The 15,534-nt window shown below is 46.4% G+C and overlaps 2 protein-coding genes across 4 annotated transcripts in view; one reads left to right on the top strand and one right to left on the bottom strand.

Annotated features, from left to right (window-relative positions):
• Dtnbp1 (dystrobrevin binding protein 1) overlaps positions 1–3,250 on the top strand; it is an 86,929-nt gene extending 83,679 nt beyond the window's left edge. For both annotated transcript variants that reach the window (XM_057787149.1, XM_057787150.1), the window contains exons 9-10: positions 1,884–2,027; positions 2,878–3,250. In XM_057787149.1, the coding sequence (XP_057643132.1) occupies positions 1,884–2,027; positions 2,878–3,116 (383 nt within the window). In that variant the 3' untranslated portion in view covers positions 3,117–3,250. The remainder of the gene's footprint in view (positions 1–1,883; positions 2,028–2,877) is intronic.
• Positions 3,251–3,707: 457 nt separating this feature from the next.
• Jarid2 (jumonji and AT-rich interaction domain containing 2) overlaps positions 3,708–15,534 on the bottom strand; it is a 188,284-nt gene continuing 176,457 nt past the window's right edge. For both annotated transcript variants that reach the window (XM_057787147.1, XM_057787148.1), the window contains 6 exons: positions 13,310–13,415; positions 12,799–12,981; positions 12,186–12,316; positions 11,097–11,280; positions 10,079–10,186; positions 3,708–5,585 (listed from right to left, as the gene is read on the bottom strand). In XM_057787147.1, the coding sequence (XP_057643130.1) occupies positions 5,433–5,585; positions 10,079–10,186; positions 11,097–11,280; positions 12,186–12,316; positions 12,799–12,981; positions 13,310–13,415 (865 nt within the window). In that variant the 3' untranslated portion in view covers positions 3,708–5,432. The remainder of the gene's footprint in view (positions 5,586–10,078; positions 10,187–11,096; positions 11,281–12,185; positions 12,317–12,798; positions 12,982–13,309; positions 13,416–15,534) is intronic.

The following is a 15,534-nucleotide window of genomic DNA, read 5'->3' as shown; positions in this document are numbered from 1 at the left end:
GAATTTGGTGCTGGAGCACATTACTCTCCTTGTTTAGCCTGAGTGGATGAGCATACCCTAAGCACTGTGTGAGACCATTGGCTACTCTGTTTGAGTCTCCATAAACACAAGTGGTGCCAAAACGTCTTTAGTTTTCAAACACATTAGCATGCCACACTGCTCATAGTCTTTGCTTTTGCACAGGTCGCTCGTTTGTAGCCAAGCATGGTGGTACATGCCTGTCCTTCCAGCATTCAGGAGTCTTTGCAGGAGAATTGGACTTTCTTCATGCATCTTTTCTTCTGAGACAAGACCTCACTATGTAGCTCTGCATAGCCTGGAACTCCTTGGAACCAGGCTAACCTCCAACTAAGAAATCTGCCTGTTTCTTAGTGCTAGAATTAAAGGCACTAAGGGCATCTTTTTTCTGAGATAAAGACATGATTTTCTTCATTCTAAAGTAACTCATCCATCCAAAGAATTTTCTGTTGGGGTGCCATTTTAGCTGAATTTAACTTTTGATAATTAACTCTGTAAACATTTTTTGTCATTAATACTTATTTAACATAAATTAGTTATAAGTTTTTCCACTTATCCTTTGTTGAAGGTTTTTACTTCAGTAGGACAGGTTATGTCAGTCATCAAAGATTGGGTGAATTAACATCCCCCAAGAGGATAGCTGATATTTTTATTGTTCTGCCAGTATTTACTTTTAAAAATATAGTGAATAATATAGCTATGTTAATTTCTGAACACATACAACTCCAGTATTTGGGAGGCTGAGGCAGGAGAATCACATACTTGGGGAGAGAGGGATTATTTAGGTTGGTTCTTGATATATAGCTCTTGCTGGCATTGGAACTCATGCTCTTGTCTCAGCATCCCTTCCCTGTGCTGGGATTGAAGGTGTGAGCCAGCAGCCAGGTTTATCCCCTCTAGTGATTACCAGTGGCCTTGGGCTATCCTGCAAGTCCAACACATTCTTTCCAAGCTTAAGTCACAGCCCTGACTAGAAGCACACCCACTGACCCCCAGGGGAGTGCCACTTTCTACCCCAGTAACTGAAATCAGTGCATTGATTGTTGTCCCCATGGGTGTCACACCAGGAAGCTGTGAAACAGTGGCGACATCTTGACTGGTTCAGAATGACATTGTCAAAATTGTCCACTTTAGCGCTAGAAAGAAATTATATACTCCAGTGAACTCTGAAGCTTATGTATGTAAAGCTATTCTAACCCCTATCTTCTCCTCAGTAACACAGAATATTTACTTCTGTCTGGAACTGAAGGGCTTCTCTAGCCTCATTTGTGGATATTTTCTGCTTACCCAGCTCTCATCCTCAACTGTGCAAAAGTTTAATTTTCATTCATGAACTTTATCTTGTCCTCTCTGACACTGGTTTACTGTTGGTGCTGCCCCTTACTTTGTAGAGGTCTCCTTGTCTGTGAAGCCCAAGGTTCATAAGACATCCATCCCAGGCTACCTCACTCCTAAGATTTCTTTCTTGGCTGTTGGTGGGAGGTGACTTAGCACCAATCCTGAGAGGCATCCTGCTCTGAGCACTCAGGTCAGTGGCCCTATGTCCGATTGCTGGTGAGCTGCTGTTCTCTTTCTACCACCGTGAAAATGCCAATCCCAATTTTGGTGTGCTGGTCTACAAGGGAATTTCTTGACTTCCTACTATTAGCCCATTGAAACAGTTCCTACATACCCCTGCATGCTGCAGGAGCACCCTGATCCAAATACCACCTCCAAAGGATCAAAGGTAATGAATGAGTTAGGGCAGATTTAATGTAATTTGGTGACTGCAGGAGCTGGGAGGGAATAGTGTCATTAGCCTCATAATGATGAAACTCACCATGTACCAGAAAAAGAAAAAAAAGTGTCAATTGTTTTATCCTTAGAGCCCATGGGCAGCATGTCATCCATGGAGGTGAATGTGGACATGCTGGAGCAGATGGACCTTATGGACATCTCTGACCAGGAGGCTTTAGATGTCTTCTTGAACTCCAATGGAGAAGACAACATTGTAGTGTCCCCTGGTTTAGGTAAGAGTCACAACCAGACAGTATCAAATCGCTTAAACTTAACATCTTTCATGAACCCGTTTTCCCACATGTAGCTAAGGCAAATGAGATACAGATTGTTCACTGTGCTAAACTGAACTGTCCAGTTTTACTGCCTCCACTCAGTTACTTCTAAGCTCTGCCCTTCAAACAGCAATAGTATGTGAAATTCTACTTAAGACACTCTGATTTCATGTTCATTCAGCAATTGCTCACCAAGATCTTCCAGGATTGTGGGGCTTGCACCCTTAAACCTGAGCAGCTCTTCTGAGTAGCCAGTGTTTTCTTCATGTACAAGACAGAAGGGCAACCCTCAGGCCTCAGATATGGGTCCACAGTACTATGGGTCCTGATTCCTCTGACTTCACCCTCCTCTCAGCCCTCTATAGAGATAGGAATCATTTACTCACAGTGACCGGTTATGTGTAAAATCTTTATTCCTTATTAAGTCCCTGTAAAATTGGAGAATTGCTGAAGGCTCAGTAATTCTGAGCTCATCTTAGCACCAATATACAGGGATTGAAGAAGCTATAGGATTATCTGTGTTGTGCATGGTTTATGGCTTTTAGCATATGCCCTTACCCTTTAAGCACAGTGCTAAATAGAATCGTATGGGCTTTAAAGAGTTTTTGGTCTTTTTCCAGTGTCACAGGTGCTCATCTGAGCACAGAACGGATGGTCAGCCGGCTTGTTCACCTGTGGCTCCTGCAGGGAGAACAACTAGGCTGTAGGGATCAAGGAAGGCAGCACTGTGGTATAGTCTCAGACAGCTGTCCTCAATAGTGGTTCCCAACTGCAATACCTCAGAGGCCTTTTCTACTTTCTTCAACAGAGCATGAAACCAACCCCTGTGAGAATGAGATGACTCTTCAGATTCCAAATCCCTCAGAAATGGCTGTCCAGCCACCTGCCTCACCCTCTGCCTGTGCTGAACTGGACACCGTTGAGGCCCCACTCATCCAGTCTGACGAGGAGGAGGTACAGGTGGACACTGCCTTGGTCACATTACACACTGACAGAAACTCCAGCCCAGGTGTCAGTGATGACAGCGACTCAACTCAGGACATTTAGATGACTTGCCAGCTGTGTGCAGTCCTCCAGCAAAGCCAGGGTCTGTAGAGGTTTTTGAATTTTCTTTTTTTTTTTTACACAATTGCTAATGGTATGTGAGAATCATTGGAGAAGAGCTCACAATAAAGCTGTGGACTGAACAGTAAGCTGTGTTGAGCACGTGGGGTGTATGAAAGGCTTCTTCCTTGGCAGGTGCTTACAGCTGATAGGACCAAGCAATCCTAAGGAACTCAGGTATGGAGGGTCACTGAGGAAGGACTTGCAGGGGACAGGACCTAGACCTGTCCATGTGGGCTGCATACCCTGGTTACACCAGGGGAAAACAGCTCTGCTAACATGATCAAATTGGGACCTGAAAAACTTGTTTAATTTTACCCATCAGCTGAGCCATTACAGTAAACAAGCCAATAACACTCTGGCTTGTTCCCCCACAGAGCAGGAGCTCCTATCCCCACCAGGGCCACAACAGAGCGGCTAGGGAAATGCCCAGTAGCTCCGCTCCCGGCCAGAGGAGACTTGCAGCCCCGCCCCACCAACCAGAAGAAAGCCCGTCCTTCCCTCGCCACCCACAAGACAGACAAAAGTGTCCAAAAACTTGTTTTTATTATTAAACCTTGTAGTACAAACCTGAAAAGTAAACAAAAAAAACTGGCAATAAACCACACGAAGTCCTCCCTTGAGGGAGGGGTGCAGAGCAGCGCTAATAAATTAAATGTCAAACTGTAAGCCATAGGCGAAAGTTTACTGTCAAAAAGAGGGAAAAGTACACAGCAAGGCCATAAAAAACTGGACAACCACATGGGAAAACACTCGACTGTTGTGTAATCGTTAAATATTCCAAAACAGCTCAGTCTTCTGCAACAACAACCACCAAAGTGGATCCTAGGACATTCCTGGCAGTCACCACTGGCAAGCTCAGTGCAATATGGGTAGCTACGGACTGATCCAATTATGAAACAAAGAACAGCTTGTGAAAACAGTTTCCCTTTTTTATTCCACACATACTGTACACACAACCGGAGAAGGGCAACAGCTACTCCATTACCATGTTTTGTTGTTGTTGAGTGGTGTAAGCAGCACTTATAAATGTTACAAGAAAAACCCTGTAAGCATCCAATCAGCCGATGAAGAAACTGAAATGTAAGGCTTTTCTTCATCTTTTCTCACCCCTCCCTCCCCCCACCAAGAAAAGGCTCAAGTATTTAAAACAATTTACAGGAGTATGTACAAAGGGTACGGGATTCTTTTTTTTTTCCTTTTTTGTTAAAATATGACAAGAAAAAATAGACAAGATGAGCACAGATGTATTTTCACATTCAAAAACAACTGCAGACTTAGTGGCTCTAATTGTGTTTTAAACAGAGATTAATGCTGATGTGTGAGAGAGACAGGCAGAGACGGAAGTGGAATGTCAGGAAATTGCACTGGGTGACAGGGAAGCACTTACAATCAACTACTGGTTTCCTTTATCCTCAAAGATGCTATTTGAAGGTTTTTTTGATTTTTAAATTTTTTTTGGTGGATTTTTTTATATTTATTTATTTTTTTGATAAAGTAGCCAACAGCACCAAAAAAATAACAGAATGGATTTCCTAACGAAATGAGGCACAGGTCTCCCGCAGTGACCCTCCAAGGCAGGCAGTCTTTGTCTTCGTCCTCTCTCCTCCTCGAACGGATGCATAGTGATGTGCTGGTATGAGAACCTTGTCACTCAAACCTCACATTTTGTTTTCAGCTGCCAATAACCGCCCAACTAAACATACAAGGCGCTCCGGTTTCAAAAGGTACAGACTCCTCTTGCACAAGATAGAAGAAAAGACAGCCAAAGTAAAGCCATTTCAAGTTTCTTTTTTCTGTATATGTGTGTGTTCTTCTATCCCTTTTCCCAATCTAGAAAAATCTGCTCAGGTGACTGATGGTTTTAAAATTTGTTCTCCAAACTTCACCCTCTTCAAAAATGGGTTAAAAAGCCTTTATTCCCCAACAGTTACCAAACAAAACAAAAACAAACAAACAAAAACAGAACAAAACAAAACAAAAAGGCTTTTGTTAGCCGTGGGGGCAATACAAATTAATACAGCCCCTCATAGGTTTTAAACAGTGAGTGTACGGCAGCTTCCAAACCTGACTGCAGTATCTATATATCTACGTACAAAAACTTCAACAGTTTAATGCTAAAACAAAATCAGTTCTCTAAAACCAGAAGAAATTCTTCTTTAGAGCTAGTGCAAAGACAGCTTGTATCCTACAGCAAGTACTCCAAACTAGAATATAGTAATTACAAAAAATATATAAGTGACCATGGGTTCGGCATCTTCATGAGGATGGTAGCCGAGATGGCGGCACGTCCACAGTCGCTCTCTTGCGGGGTCCTCTTTTTGGTGTGGGTTTGTTGAGACAGTTCTCAATGCCGCCGTGTTTGCCAGACACTTTACCACATATCTGGTTGACCAAACTGATGATCTGCTCCTGCCAGGATAACAGAGAGACCGCATTAAGTTAGTACAGCAGAGGGGTCCCAGACAACAAACATTACCTTAGCATGAGGACTTATGAGTGTGTTGCACCAGACATGGGCAAGCTTTCTAAATAGCTTTAGGATTCAGAGATGCAAAGGACTTTTGAACAGGACAGGACGACACCTAAGGAAGAAGCTAGACAGACCTTTCCATTGCTGAGATATACACAGCTCCCTCTTACAGGAGGAGCTGGGCTCCCAAGGCCCACTTCTGCTGCTCATAAGTGTCTTGTAACTCTACCACCAAGGAACCGAATGCCTTTGACCTCTAGTGTACTGTACCCCCCATATATGTAAATTTTTTTTGTTTTGTTTGTTTTTCGAGACAGGGTTTCTCTGTGGTTTTGGAGCCTGTCCTGAAACTAGCTCTTGTAGACCAGGCTGGTCTCGAACTCACAGAGATCCGCCTGCCTCTGCCTCCCGAATGCTGGGATTAAAGGCATGCGCCACCATCGCCCGGCTGTAAATTTATTTTTGAAAAGAATTCCTCCCAGCCAGGGGGCAGGCCATCTCCTGGCCCTGAATCAAACAGTTGGGGTAGGGAAGAGAGACACTTGCTGCAGTTATCTCTTGAAAGAATCAATGTGAGAAGAAAAAAAAATCCAGAAATTAAGAACAGCAGCCAGCTACCACTTGCTCATCACTGAAAGAGGTGAACAAGCCCAGGGCAATACTTGAGAGCTCACCCTGGTGGAGAAAATCAGGAGAGCTGCTGGGCTGACCAACCCTGCAACTAACTGCCCAGGCCCAAAACCAGGGTTGAGTTAGCCCACCCCAGCATCCACCCCATCTGTCATCTGCTGGAGCCAAAGCTGGAAGATCTCCACAGCACAGGGCAACAACAGGATAACCAAGAGGAGTTCCAGTGAGGCCCCGTGTTTGAGGATGTAGCAGAAACCAGAGGCCTTGAACTCTTTGCAATGAAGACTTGTAAGTAAAGATGTGTGGATAAAAGGATTTTCTGTGGCACACTACAGCTTCCATGATGAGATCCCCCCTGTTAAATTTTATTTTATCTTGGGTGGGGGGTTACAAGGTTAGAGGGCAGATACAAAGGGACGGGGAAATAAATGGGATTGGGATGCATGGTATGAAAGACACAAAGAATCAAAAAGTTTAAAAGCAAAAAAAGAACAGCCAGATCTGAGAAGAACTGCAAGCCCAGGACAAGCATGGCTAAGCAGGATGGCCAGCTACATTGCTAACTTCTTCCTAATACCACAAGGCACCTATATTCATGTTTCTAAATGGCCAGCTTATCTTGCTGTGCCCCACACTGGGGTGCTTCATGGGCACCAGCTTTGGGACTATGCTAAAGTTCTCCAGTATGTGACATTACCAAGTCACATGACTCAAAGAGGGAATAGCCACATCCTTGTTCCTCACCCTTCATCTCTCTACCAAAATGTATCCACAGTGGTAGTCCACACTTGGGAATCACAGGTCTCCAAGGGTCAAGGAAGAAGAAAACACATTTGGGGCCAGCCTGGGACACATTGGCTACCTCAAAATTGAGAGCATTGGCAGGAAACCCAAATACCTAGCAGGATGGCTGGGCACCGTGATTGAGGAATGGATGCAGCTCTGGACAAAAGGCTCCTGAGGTTCACACAGTGGAGCTCTGTCTCTGAAAAGTCATAGAAGGAACTGAAGGCCACAAAAACCTAACACATCTGCCGACTTAACACAGGGCCCTTGCCTCCTGTAGACTGACTCCTTTGTGCCAAGCTTGGAGACACAGTGTGAAACTTTGCCTTCTGTCCTCATGCAGCCAGGCTCTGACACGTGTCCAGGTGTCTCCTGGGAGCTTCACAGTGTACAAGAGGACTGGGGTGTGGAAGGGACAGGCCTGGAATCCCTAGCACATCTGTTATTGGCCTGGACAGGAGTGCTCATAAGTGGGCTGCACACTACTTTTCCCAATCAAACTAGCTGACCTCGATTCAGGACTGTTACTGACTTCCTTAACTACAGCAAGCCTCTGGTGGAGGGAGAGGCTGTTGCGTGCATTTTTCCTTTCCCATCAAAGCCAGGGACTAGACAGACATCAGACCACCAGATCAATGTGCTGCTGTACTTTTCAGGATGTTGGTCGCAGTAAAATGTTTCCACCCCACTGCTCAGCTTCTAGCAGCACATTCAGGAAAACGGTTCCAGCTTGCCCTAATCATGTGCTCAGATGCCATCCCTGGTTGTGCTTGCTGTGGCCAAATCTGGGCCCTGGTGGGGGGGGGGGGCGGCGGCGCTAATTTTAAACACATTGTGATATTTGCTGCTCATGTAACAAATTAAGAACCACAGAAGTGTGTTATCACTGAACACAACAGGAGTAAATAGACCTGCTTTCTGCTTTGCAGCCTTGTAACATGAGTCCGACCTACACCTGACTCACCCTTGGCAAGCCTGGGACAAGTAAGTAAAGGCCTTGAATTTGAATGCACTACTGTCTACCTGATCCAGCCTCAGCACAACCAAGGAGGGAAGTGATGGGGTCAGAAGAACAGCTAGAAGGCAGAGCCTGGGACAACATGGATAATGTGCTACACAGCCAGTCACAGAGCTGGGGAACACACAGTGGTGATGGCCACTGTCCAAAAGGTGACACTGCCTGACTCATGGCACCAGGTTGCCAAATGTGCAGCACCAGGCAAACCAGGATTGGCACATCCCATCCCATCAGAGGACTGGAAGCTGTCAGCCAAGGAGACAGGAGCATGTGCTGCAGCCTGTGAGAATCTGGGGAGGGCTGCTTGAGATGTTCGTTGACCCAAAGTGGGGTTAGAAGTGGAGAAACGAGCAGCTTCAGCCAGAATGTATCTCAATACTGTTGGGGTGGGCAAGGCAATAAAGTATACACACTGTATCGATAGTACAAGTTAGAAGACCAACTAGAATAGTAAATAGTGTTTGTTCTACTGGTGAAAGAAAAGATACGGACGGAGGTTTATTTAGCAGCTATTCCCAGCCTATGATTTCAGACCCCCGGGCGTCAGTCCTTTCACAGGGCTCACATAGTCAGACATCCTGCGTATCAGACACTTATATTATGACTCACGACAGGAGCAAAATTACAGTTACCAAGTAGCAACAAAAATAATTTTATGGTGGGGGTCACCCCAACATGAGGAACTGTATTAAAGGGTAAGAAACACTGACTTAGAAGGTGAAGTAGATAAGACATGTAGAACTTAATGCAGAATCCCATGCTGAGAAAAAAGAAAAAGGGTATGAAGCTGTGGAGACCGTGCGGCTCACAAGTGGACTTGATTCCCAGCAGGTCTGCAGCGCAGGAGGCCATATTCCAGGGCTGCTAGGGAGTTGGGCCCCCAAGGTAAAGCATTCTACTATGAACACAGAACATGGAATCAATGGTGAGTGAAGGGGCAGCCATGGCCAGTGCAGGTATCCAAATCATGCAAGGAGCATCGCCATCACAGACACACGCACACACCCTGACTCAGTATGTTCACAGTATCAGTCTGCAAAGCAGACATGGGACCCATCCCCCAGGGCTCAAATGATCCCTTCCCACCATAACAGCACACAATCCACAGTAGCAGAAGTCCCTAAGGCAGCTCCTCTGCACATCTCCTGTCTGTACAGACAAGGGTCAGAGGAGGCTGCAGCTCATATTCAGCATCTCATGAGGCCTCCACTCCAAGGCCAAGCAAAGACTCCAAAGAACTGGTATCTCATACTTAAATGTTCTGGGGCTAGCACAGCCAATGGCTGGCTGCAAAAGGCCAAGAGAAGCAAGGCATGATTTAGCAGCTGCTAGCAAGGAAGCTTGTTAGTGAAAAGGTGACAGGTTCACTGAGCAATGCCACCTTTTAAAGGCCAATGTCGCCCTAAGGATACCCCAGCCCGAAAGGCAAAGTGGGAAAAAGCTATAGAAGTTGCCTGGCCAGGAAGGTTGACAATCATTCTGTTGTGTGCAGAACCACCACAGGTGAAGAGTACCAAGGCTGGCAGTGCTGCCAATAGGCAATCAGAACTGTGCCAAGGGGTGGCAACTTTTTCTGACCCACATTGAACAGGCTCAGGAGACAGGAAAATGCTCTGTGGAGAGCTTGAGTAGTCGTGGAGGTAGAGAGTTGATTCCCAAAATGCAGTTATCAAGGCAGGTGCCAGGGTGAATAGCCCTGGAGGGCCATCTCAGGGGACAAGCACCTCCTGTGCAAGAAGCAAACCTGCCATGTGGAAAATGCACAGAATCTGACAAAGGTACGAGCACTCTGTAGACTGGGCACTGAGGATCTGACATGGGGGTCAGAAGACAAAGCATAACTCAAGCTACCATCTCTCCAGTCTAGACATGGATGGCTAGCATCCACTATAAGTCCTTTAGCCTCGGTTCTGCAAGCATGGCTAGGCCCTGAGCTAATGTCATCTGGGCTAAGAAGGCCCCTATGGTACCCAGGGCCCTGCCCAAGTCAGAACTGACCTCATCGTAGCGGTACATCAGCTTCAGCCCACGGCAAGACTTCTGTTTCTCCACATGGCGCAGTGCACACTCCAGACAGAACACAACATTCTCGTTCTCCTGAACCACCTTTAGAGAAAAGATGCAAGCTGAGTTCAAGGCAGTGGTCAGTGACTTACAACAGTGCAAACTGATGAGAAACCATACAACAGGGTCTTCAACAAGGTGGGGAATGAGGCAAGAAAGGAGCAGCTCCTGCCTTAGCTCTCCAAGCCCGTCCAGATCTATGCCCCTCCTCATAGAGATGGGACAGATATACTGGTATTGGCTTCGAAGGCTTAGAATTAAGACTTGGGGAGTTTCTGACCAAAATATGTTGGCCGGGCTCCTAATCTTTAGTACCCCTGAGGACATGCATGCTGATGCCTCCCAAGCATGTGCCCTGCTACTGAAGTCACATGAAAAGACACTGGCACTGTGGGGCCTAAGAAGGGCACATGTAATCTCACCCTTTATGAGACCTTAGGTCCTATCACCTGGATGTTAGAATAAATAGGAACAATGGTTCTGACACTTGGGTGCAAATATTTGTTGGGCTTTTAAAAAAATATTTTAAAGGCTTTTTCTCAGAAGCTTCCATGCAACAAAAAAGAACTGGTTGCCCCTTTCAATCACTCTAAGGGCTAATCACAAAGAGTTTTGAACAATGTAAGTTATTAGCATTAATAAAACCCTATCAAGGTAAATCTTTATTGCCAGCCTTACAAAATCTAGAAATTAAATACCTCTGGGTATGTAGAGGATGTTTTTCAAAATGTTTAATTGAATATGGTGGAACCTAGGCGGAATAAAAACTAGAGGGGTGGGGGCGGGGCACCAGCATTCCTCTTGATTTCTGACTACAGACACAAGGTGGCTTACTGTGGCCAGCTGACTCTTGCTTTTGCTACCATGGTCTGAGGAGGCCAGGGGCTGGATGAAGGCTTGGTATTGGGACCCACGGTAAGTTTGCATGGAGATCACGTGCAGATAGACTCACCATGGACAGGTAACACAAATGCTGGCAGATCTGGCACCTCCTCTCTGACGTTTCCAGCTGCAGCCACTTTCGAGGCTTTTTCTTACCATCCGCCACCATGCTGTTGCCATCATGGCTGCCATAGCGGGCTGAAGAGTGAAGGCCAGCCTCAAACAGCTGCCTGCGCTGCCGCAGCTCTGTATCCCTGTGTAGGTGAGTGACAGGCACCATGAGAAGGTTGCATGCCCACAATTGACACCTGGTTCTTCCAGAGAACATGCCATGACCCCTTTAGACTAGACTTGTTCTCCAAGACAACACAGGCCATGGGGTAAAAAGCCTAGCAAACCTTCTTAAAGCCCCAGCCAGAGGCCATGTACTTCAGACAAGAGAGCCATGGGGTGACTGGATTTTGCTCAAGATTACAAATATTCTTGCTCAAAGTCAAGGACAGATTTTTACCTATTTGCTAGTCCTACCCTTGAAAACTTTATCTAACTGGTGGGCATCTTTATGTTTCCCATCAGCATTTTATTTCCCCAGAGAGGGAAGCCTTAAAGAGGATTCAAGTGAGGTCAGAGTGTAACACAGAGAACCAGGTACAATACACACCCTGTCCTTCAATGACTGTCTGGCCTGTGTGAAGCTGAGAAACACCTTCAACATGTGTGGAATACAAGCTGGGCCAACTTAAGGGGACAAACTAGCACCACATCAGAGTTGGGTAATATTGGTGCCTACAATACTCGATGGTTTGTGTGTCTCTATCTGGAAGAGAGCCTAGGGTTGGACATGGTGAGCCCCTCTTCTAACTACCACCCCAACACTAAAGCCTAGAGCAAAGTATTACAAAAAGGTGAGTCCATCATCAACCATAAAGAGGAATGACAGCCTGAGATCACACACTTCATATTGGCTCACCAGGCGCTTTAGAGGCCCAGTATCATCCAGGAAGACAAGAGGGAACACAGCACAGAACAGAAAAGGGCTTCCCAACATATAAGCCTCAGAGGGGCTGCAGTTCTGGGAACTACTACCGGCTTACTCAACCCTGTCCTGCAACCAGCTGTGTTGCATCCCCTGAAGTCTTGGGATCTTGGTCTACAGTACCTGAGCTCGTCCAGAAGGGCTGAGATGGTACTGAGGGTGGGACCATTTTCCTTTTTTGCTTCTGCTTGTGCAATCTGGTAGAGCAACTTCTCCATGGAGAATGGCTTAGCTATATGGCGGCGCTTCATCTCCTGAAAGAGGAGTCACCTTTACAAAAGGGTCTATTTCCATGAGTTAATGAGCAGCCAAGGTCCACAGTGGCAGGTAGGCTGTATGAATTTATAAAGTGGCAACTGGACTTGGATTATCGCTATCAGCTCTGTAGCCACTTCGCTTACCTGGAGAACAGCACCAGATTCCAGGGAAGACCTAGCTAGCACCTCATTGCCGGCCATGAGGCAGCGACACAACCCAGAATGGGCAAAGATGTTCTATGTATTCCATTACTAGCCTCCCCACAACTGCGGAATGGCTAGTAATGGGAGTCAAAAAGCCTTCTTGATAAAGCCTGAAAAACCTTTCCTAGAGAAAACTTTCCAGCCAGCTCTTGAGGATCTCCACCCAACAGTGCAGTGAAAGGAGCTCAGGGGCTAAGGTTTTCCAACATGAACTTCATACTCGCAGTGCATCAGGTCTACACAATGCCTACGGCACACCTGCACTGCTTGCTTACCTTGGCAGTCTCGAAGCCCATACTTGTCCACTGGGTGGTAGCAAAGTGCACTGTTTCTGAGACGCTGTAGCCACAACACACTTTGGACACAAAGGATCCTGGGAAGCAGACAACAAACTGCCCACTCTGCTGCACAGTCCTGTGGACCTTGATCCCCTCTTTACACAGCACCTCTGGGGAGATCTGCAGAGATAACGCCAAATGAGATATGTGCCCACTTTGATCAGCCAGGCAAACCCATGTCCCATGGCATAAGGACACCAGCCAGGTTATGTGGACATTCAATTGACAGGAACCCTGATGGAGGGGCCACAGAAGAACCAGATTATAGTTCTCCTTCAGAAAATAACAAAATCACGAAGCACAAGCCAGTGGTAGTCTAAGAGGTTTCTACCATAGTTCCTTCCTTCTTATGACCACAACCCTTTTGGAGCACTTCCTTCCCCGGCCAGCACTGTCAGGAGCTGCCAACATAATCAGTTCCCTGTCGTGTGGGTGACTACAGACCTACCATGACATTGCTCTCCAGCATTTGCAGCCCTGGGGTACCATTGGCCTGCAGCAGGGTGTGGACCACGCCCTCCAGCTTGTTCTCCTCCTCAGCAGGAATGCAATACCTGGGATGTTAGAAACACAGGAGACACTTGGTGGGACCTTTTTCGTCGTGGACCAACCTCAGAGAGGGCAGCTGAGCTATAGTGCTGGCCCAGTGCCCTGCTCTGTCACTGTTGGCTGCTTCTGCCCAGTACAAAGCCAAACCACAAACACGGCCTTATACACGTGGCTCACTTTATGCAGATCTGACCCACAAGGTGGGCCAAAAAACCTTCAAACCAAAGCCAGATATAGTTAAACCTCCTATAAATCAGAAACACACACAACTGCATCCCCCTCAGCTTATGTGAGTTCTCTGACACTGCAAAGAACTGTCTGGCTCTCAAGCATAGGAACAGGATTTGATGCTGTTCCTAACAAGAAAACATGGGTTACGTGGGGGCCCCTAGCCAAGGCAACCAGGGAAGACCTAAAGCTCCTGGCCAGGAAGAAACCTGGGAAAGGACCAAGCCCAGTGTGCACACACACAGCTCCTTTCCCAGGAAACTAGGAAATCAACAGTGTGTCAGAACCCTGCTTGAAGGAATTGTGGTTACTAAAACACCTAAGAGAAGGAAGAATCTTAACATGGGAGCAGAGTGACCATGAGGAACGCTGTGGGTCTAGGACATACATACTAAAGCTTATGGAGCCCTCAGGGGAGAAAAGGCAATAAATACAGGTAACTCAGTCAAAGGAGAATCTAGACCTCACAGCAGTAGCAGAGGTTGAACATTTTGCTGGCTCTATCTCAATCTCACGTAGCCCACCATCAAAAAAATGCCAATTGTACCACAAGATCTTTCTGGTTCACATGGTTATGAGCAAAAATATGAACAGAAGCCTATTCATGAACTACAGGGAGCCAGCTGCAGGACAGGGTCAGCTGTCTCAATGACTATTGCCAAAACAAATGGCTAACATGGTAGACTGGGGTCTTAAAAGGCCCTGGGGCTGTACAGACACAAGTTTGGCCAGCTACCCCAACATTCAATAGTCAATTACACAATTCTCTCTCTCTTTTTTTTTTTTTTTTTTGGTTTTTCGAGACAGGGTTTCTCTGTGGCTTTGGAGCCTGTCCTGGAACTAGCTCTGTAGACCAGGCTGGTCTCGAACTCACAGAGATCTGCCTGCCTCTGCCTCCCGAGTGCTGGGATTAAAGGCGTGCACCACCATCGCCCGGCTAATTACACAATTCTCTTTGCAGCGAATCACGGTCTCAACTGCTGAAAGAAGGTATCAGCCACATTTTTCTTAATGCTTATATCATTTCAAAGCCATTATTAATGTATGATTGAAATGCTGAGTTTCTAATATATATTACATGTAAGAAAACCATGTGCCATACAGTTCTCTGATCATATCCCTGGCTCTACTTTTGTCTATGCTGTTATGAGACCAAGAAAAACAGCTCACAGAATCTCAAGTTTCAACCCCTTCAACTACACATTCAAGCTATTAAAATAACCTGCACGCGCCACTTCGAGCTTGCCGTGCTGAACAGTTTATGTCAACTTGACACATCTGAGAGAAGGAACTTCAGTTAAGAAAAGGCCTCCAGAAGATCCAGTTGTACGCAGGCCTGTAAGGCATTCTCTTAATTAGTGATTGATGGAGAAGGACACAGCCTATTCTGGGTGGTGCTATCCCAGGGCTGTCGTCCTGGGTTCTATAAGGAAGAAGGCTGAACAGGTAGGTCATAGAGAGCAAGCAGTAAGGATCTCACCCCTCCATAGCTTCTGCATCAGATCCTGCCTCCAGGTTTCTGTCCTTGAGTTCCTGCCTTGGCTTTTAATGATGAACAATGGATGATGTGGGAGTTTAAGCCAAATAAACCCTGCCCCACCAGCGAATTACTTTTGGTCATGGTGTTTCATTACAGTAATAGCAACCCTGACTAAGACACCTTGACTAAGATTTTCACATTACCATGCCACAGGTCAGTGTTAGCCACAGAAGCATCTGCACTGAGTGGGACCTTGGCCATAGATTCTCAAAGAAACAACTGTCCACGGGGTGCAGCATTCCACAGCTGCGGGCTGCTCTCTGGCTCGTGACCACTATGATCTGGCTCCACATATCGACTCATACCACCAGCCGCACCCCAGCAAGCCCCACAGGACACTGGAGATCACGCTTAAC

This window comes from Chionomys nivalis, chromosome 13 (assembly GCF_950005125.1).
Source record: "Chionomys nivalis chromosome 13, mChiNiv1.1, whole genome shotgun sequence".
Lineage (NCBI taxonomy): Eukaryota > Metazoa > Chordata > Mammalia > Rodentia > Cricetidae > Chionomys > Chionomys nivalis.
This window is presented reverse-complemented; position numbering and strand designations above follow the sequence as displayed.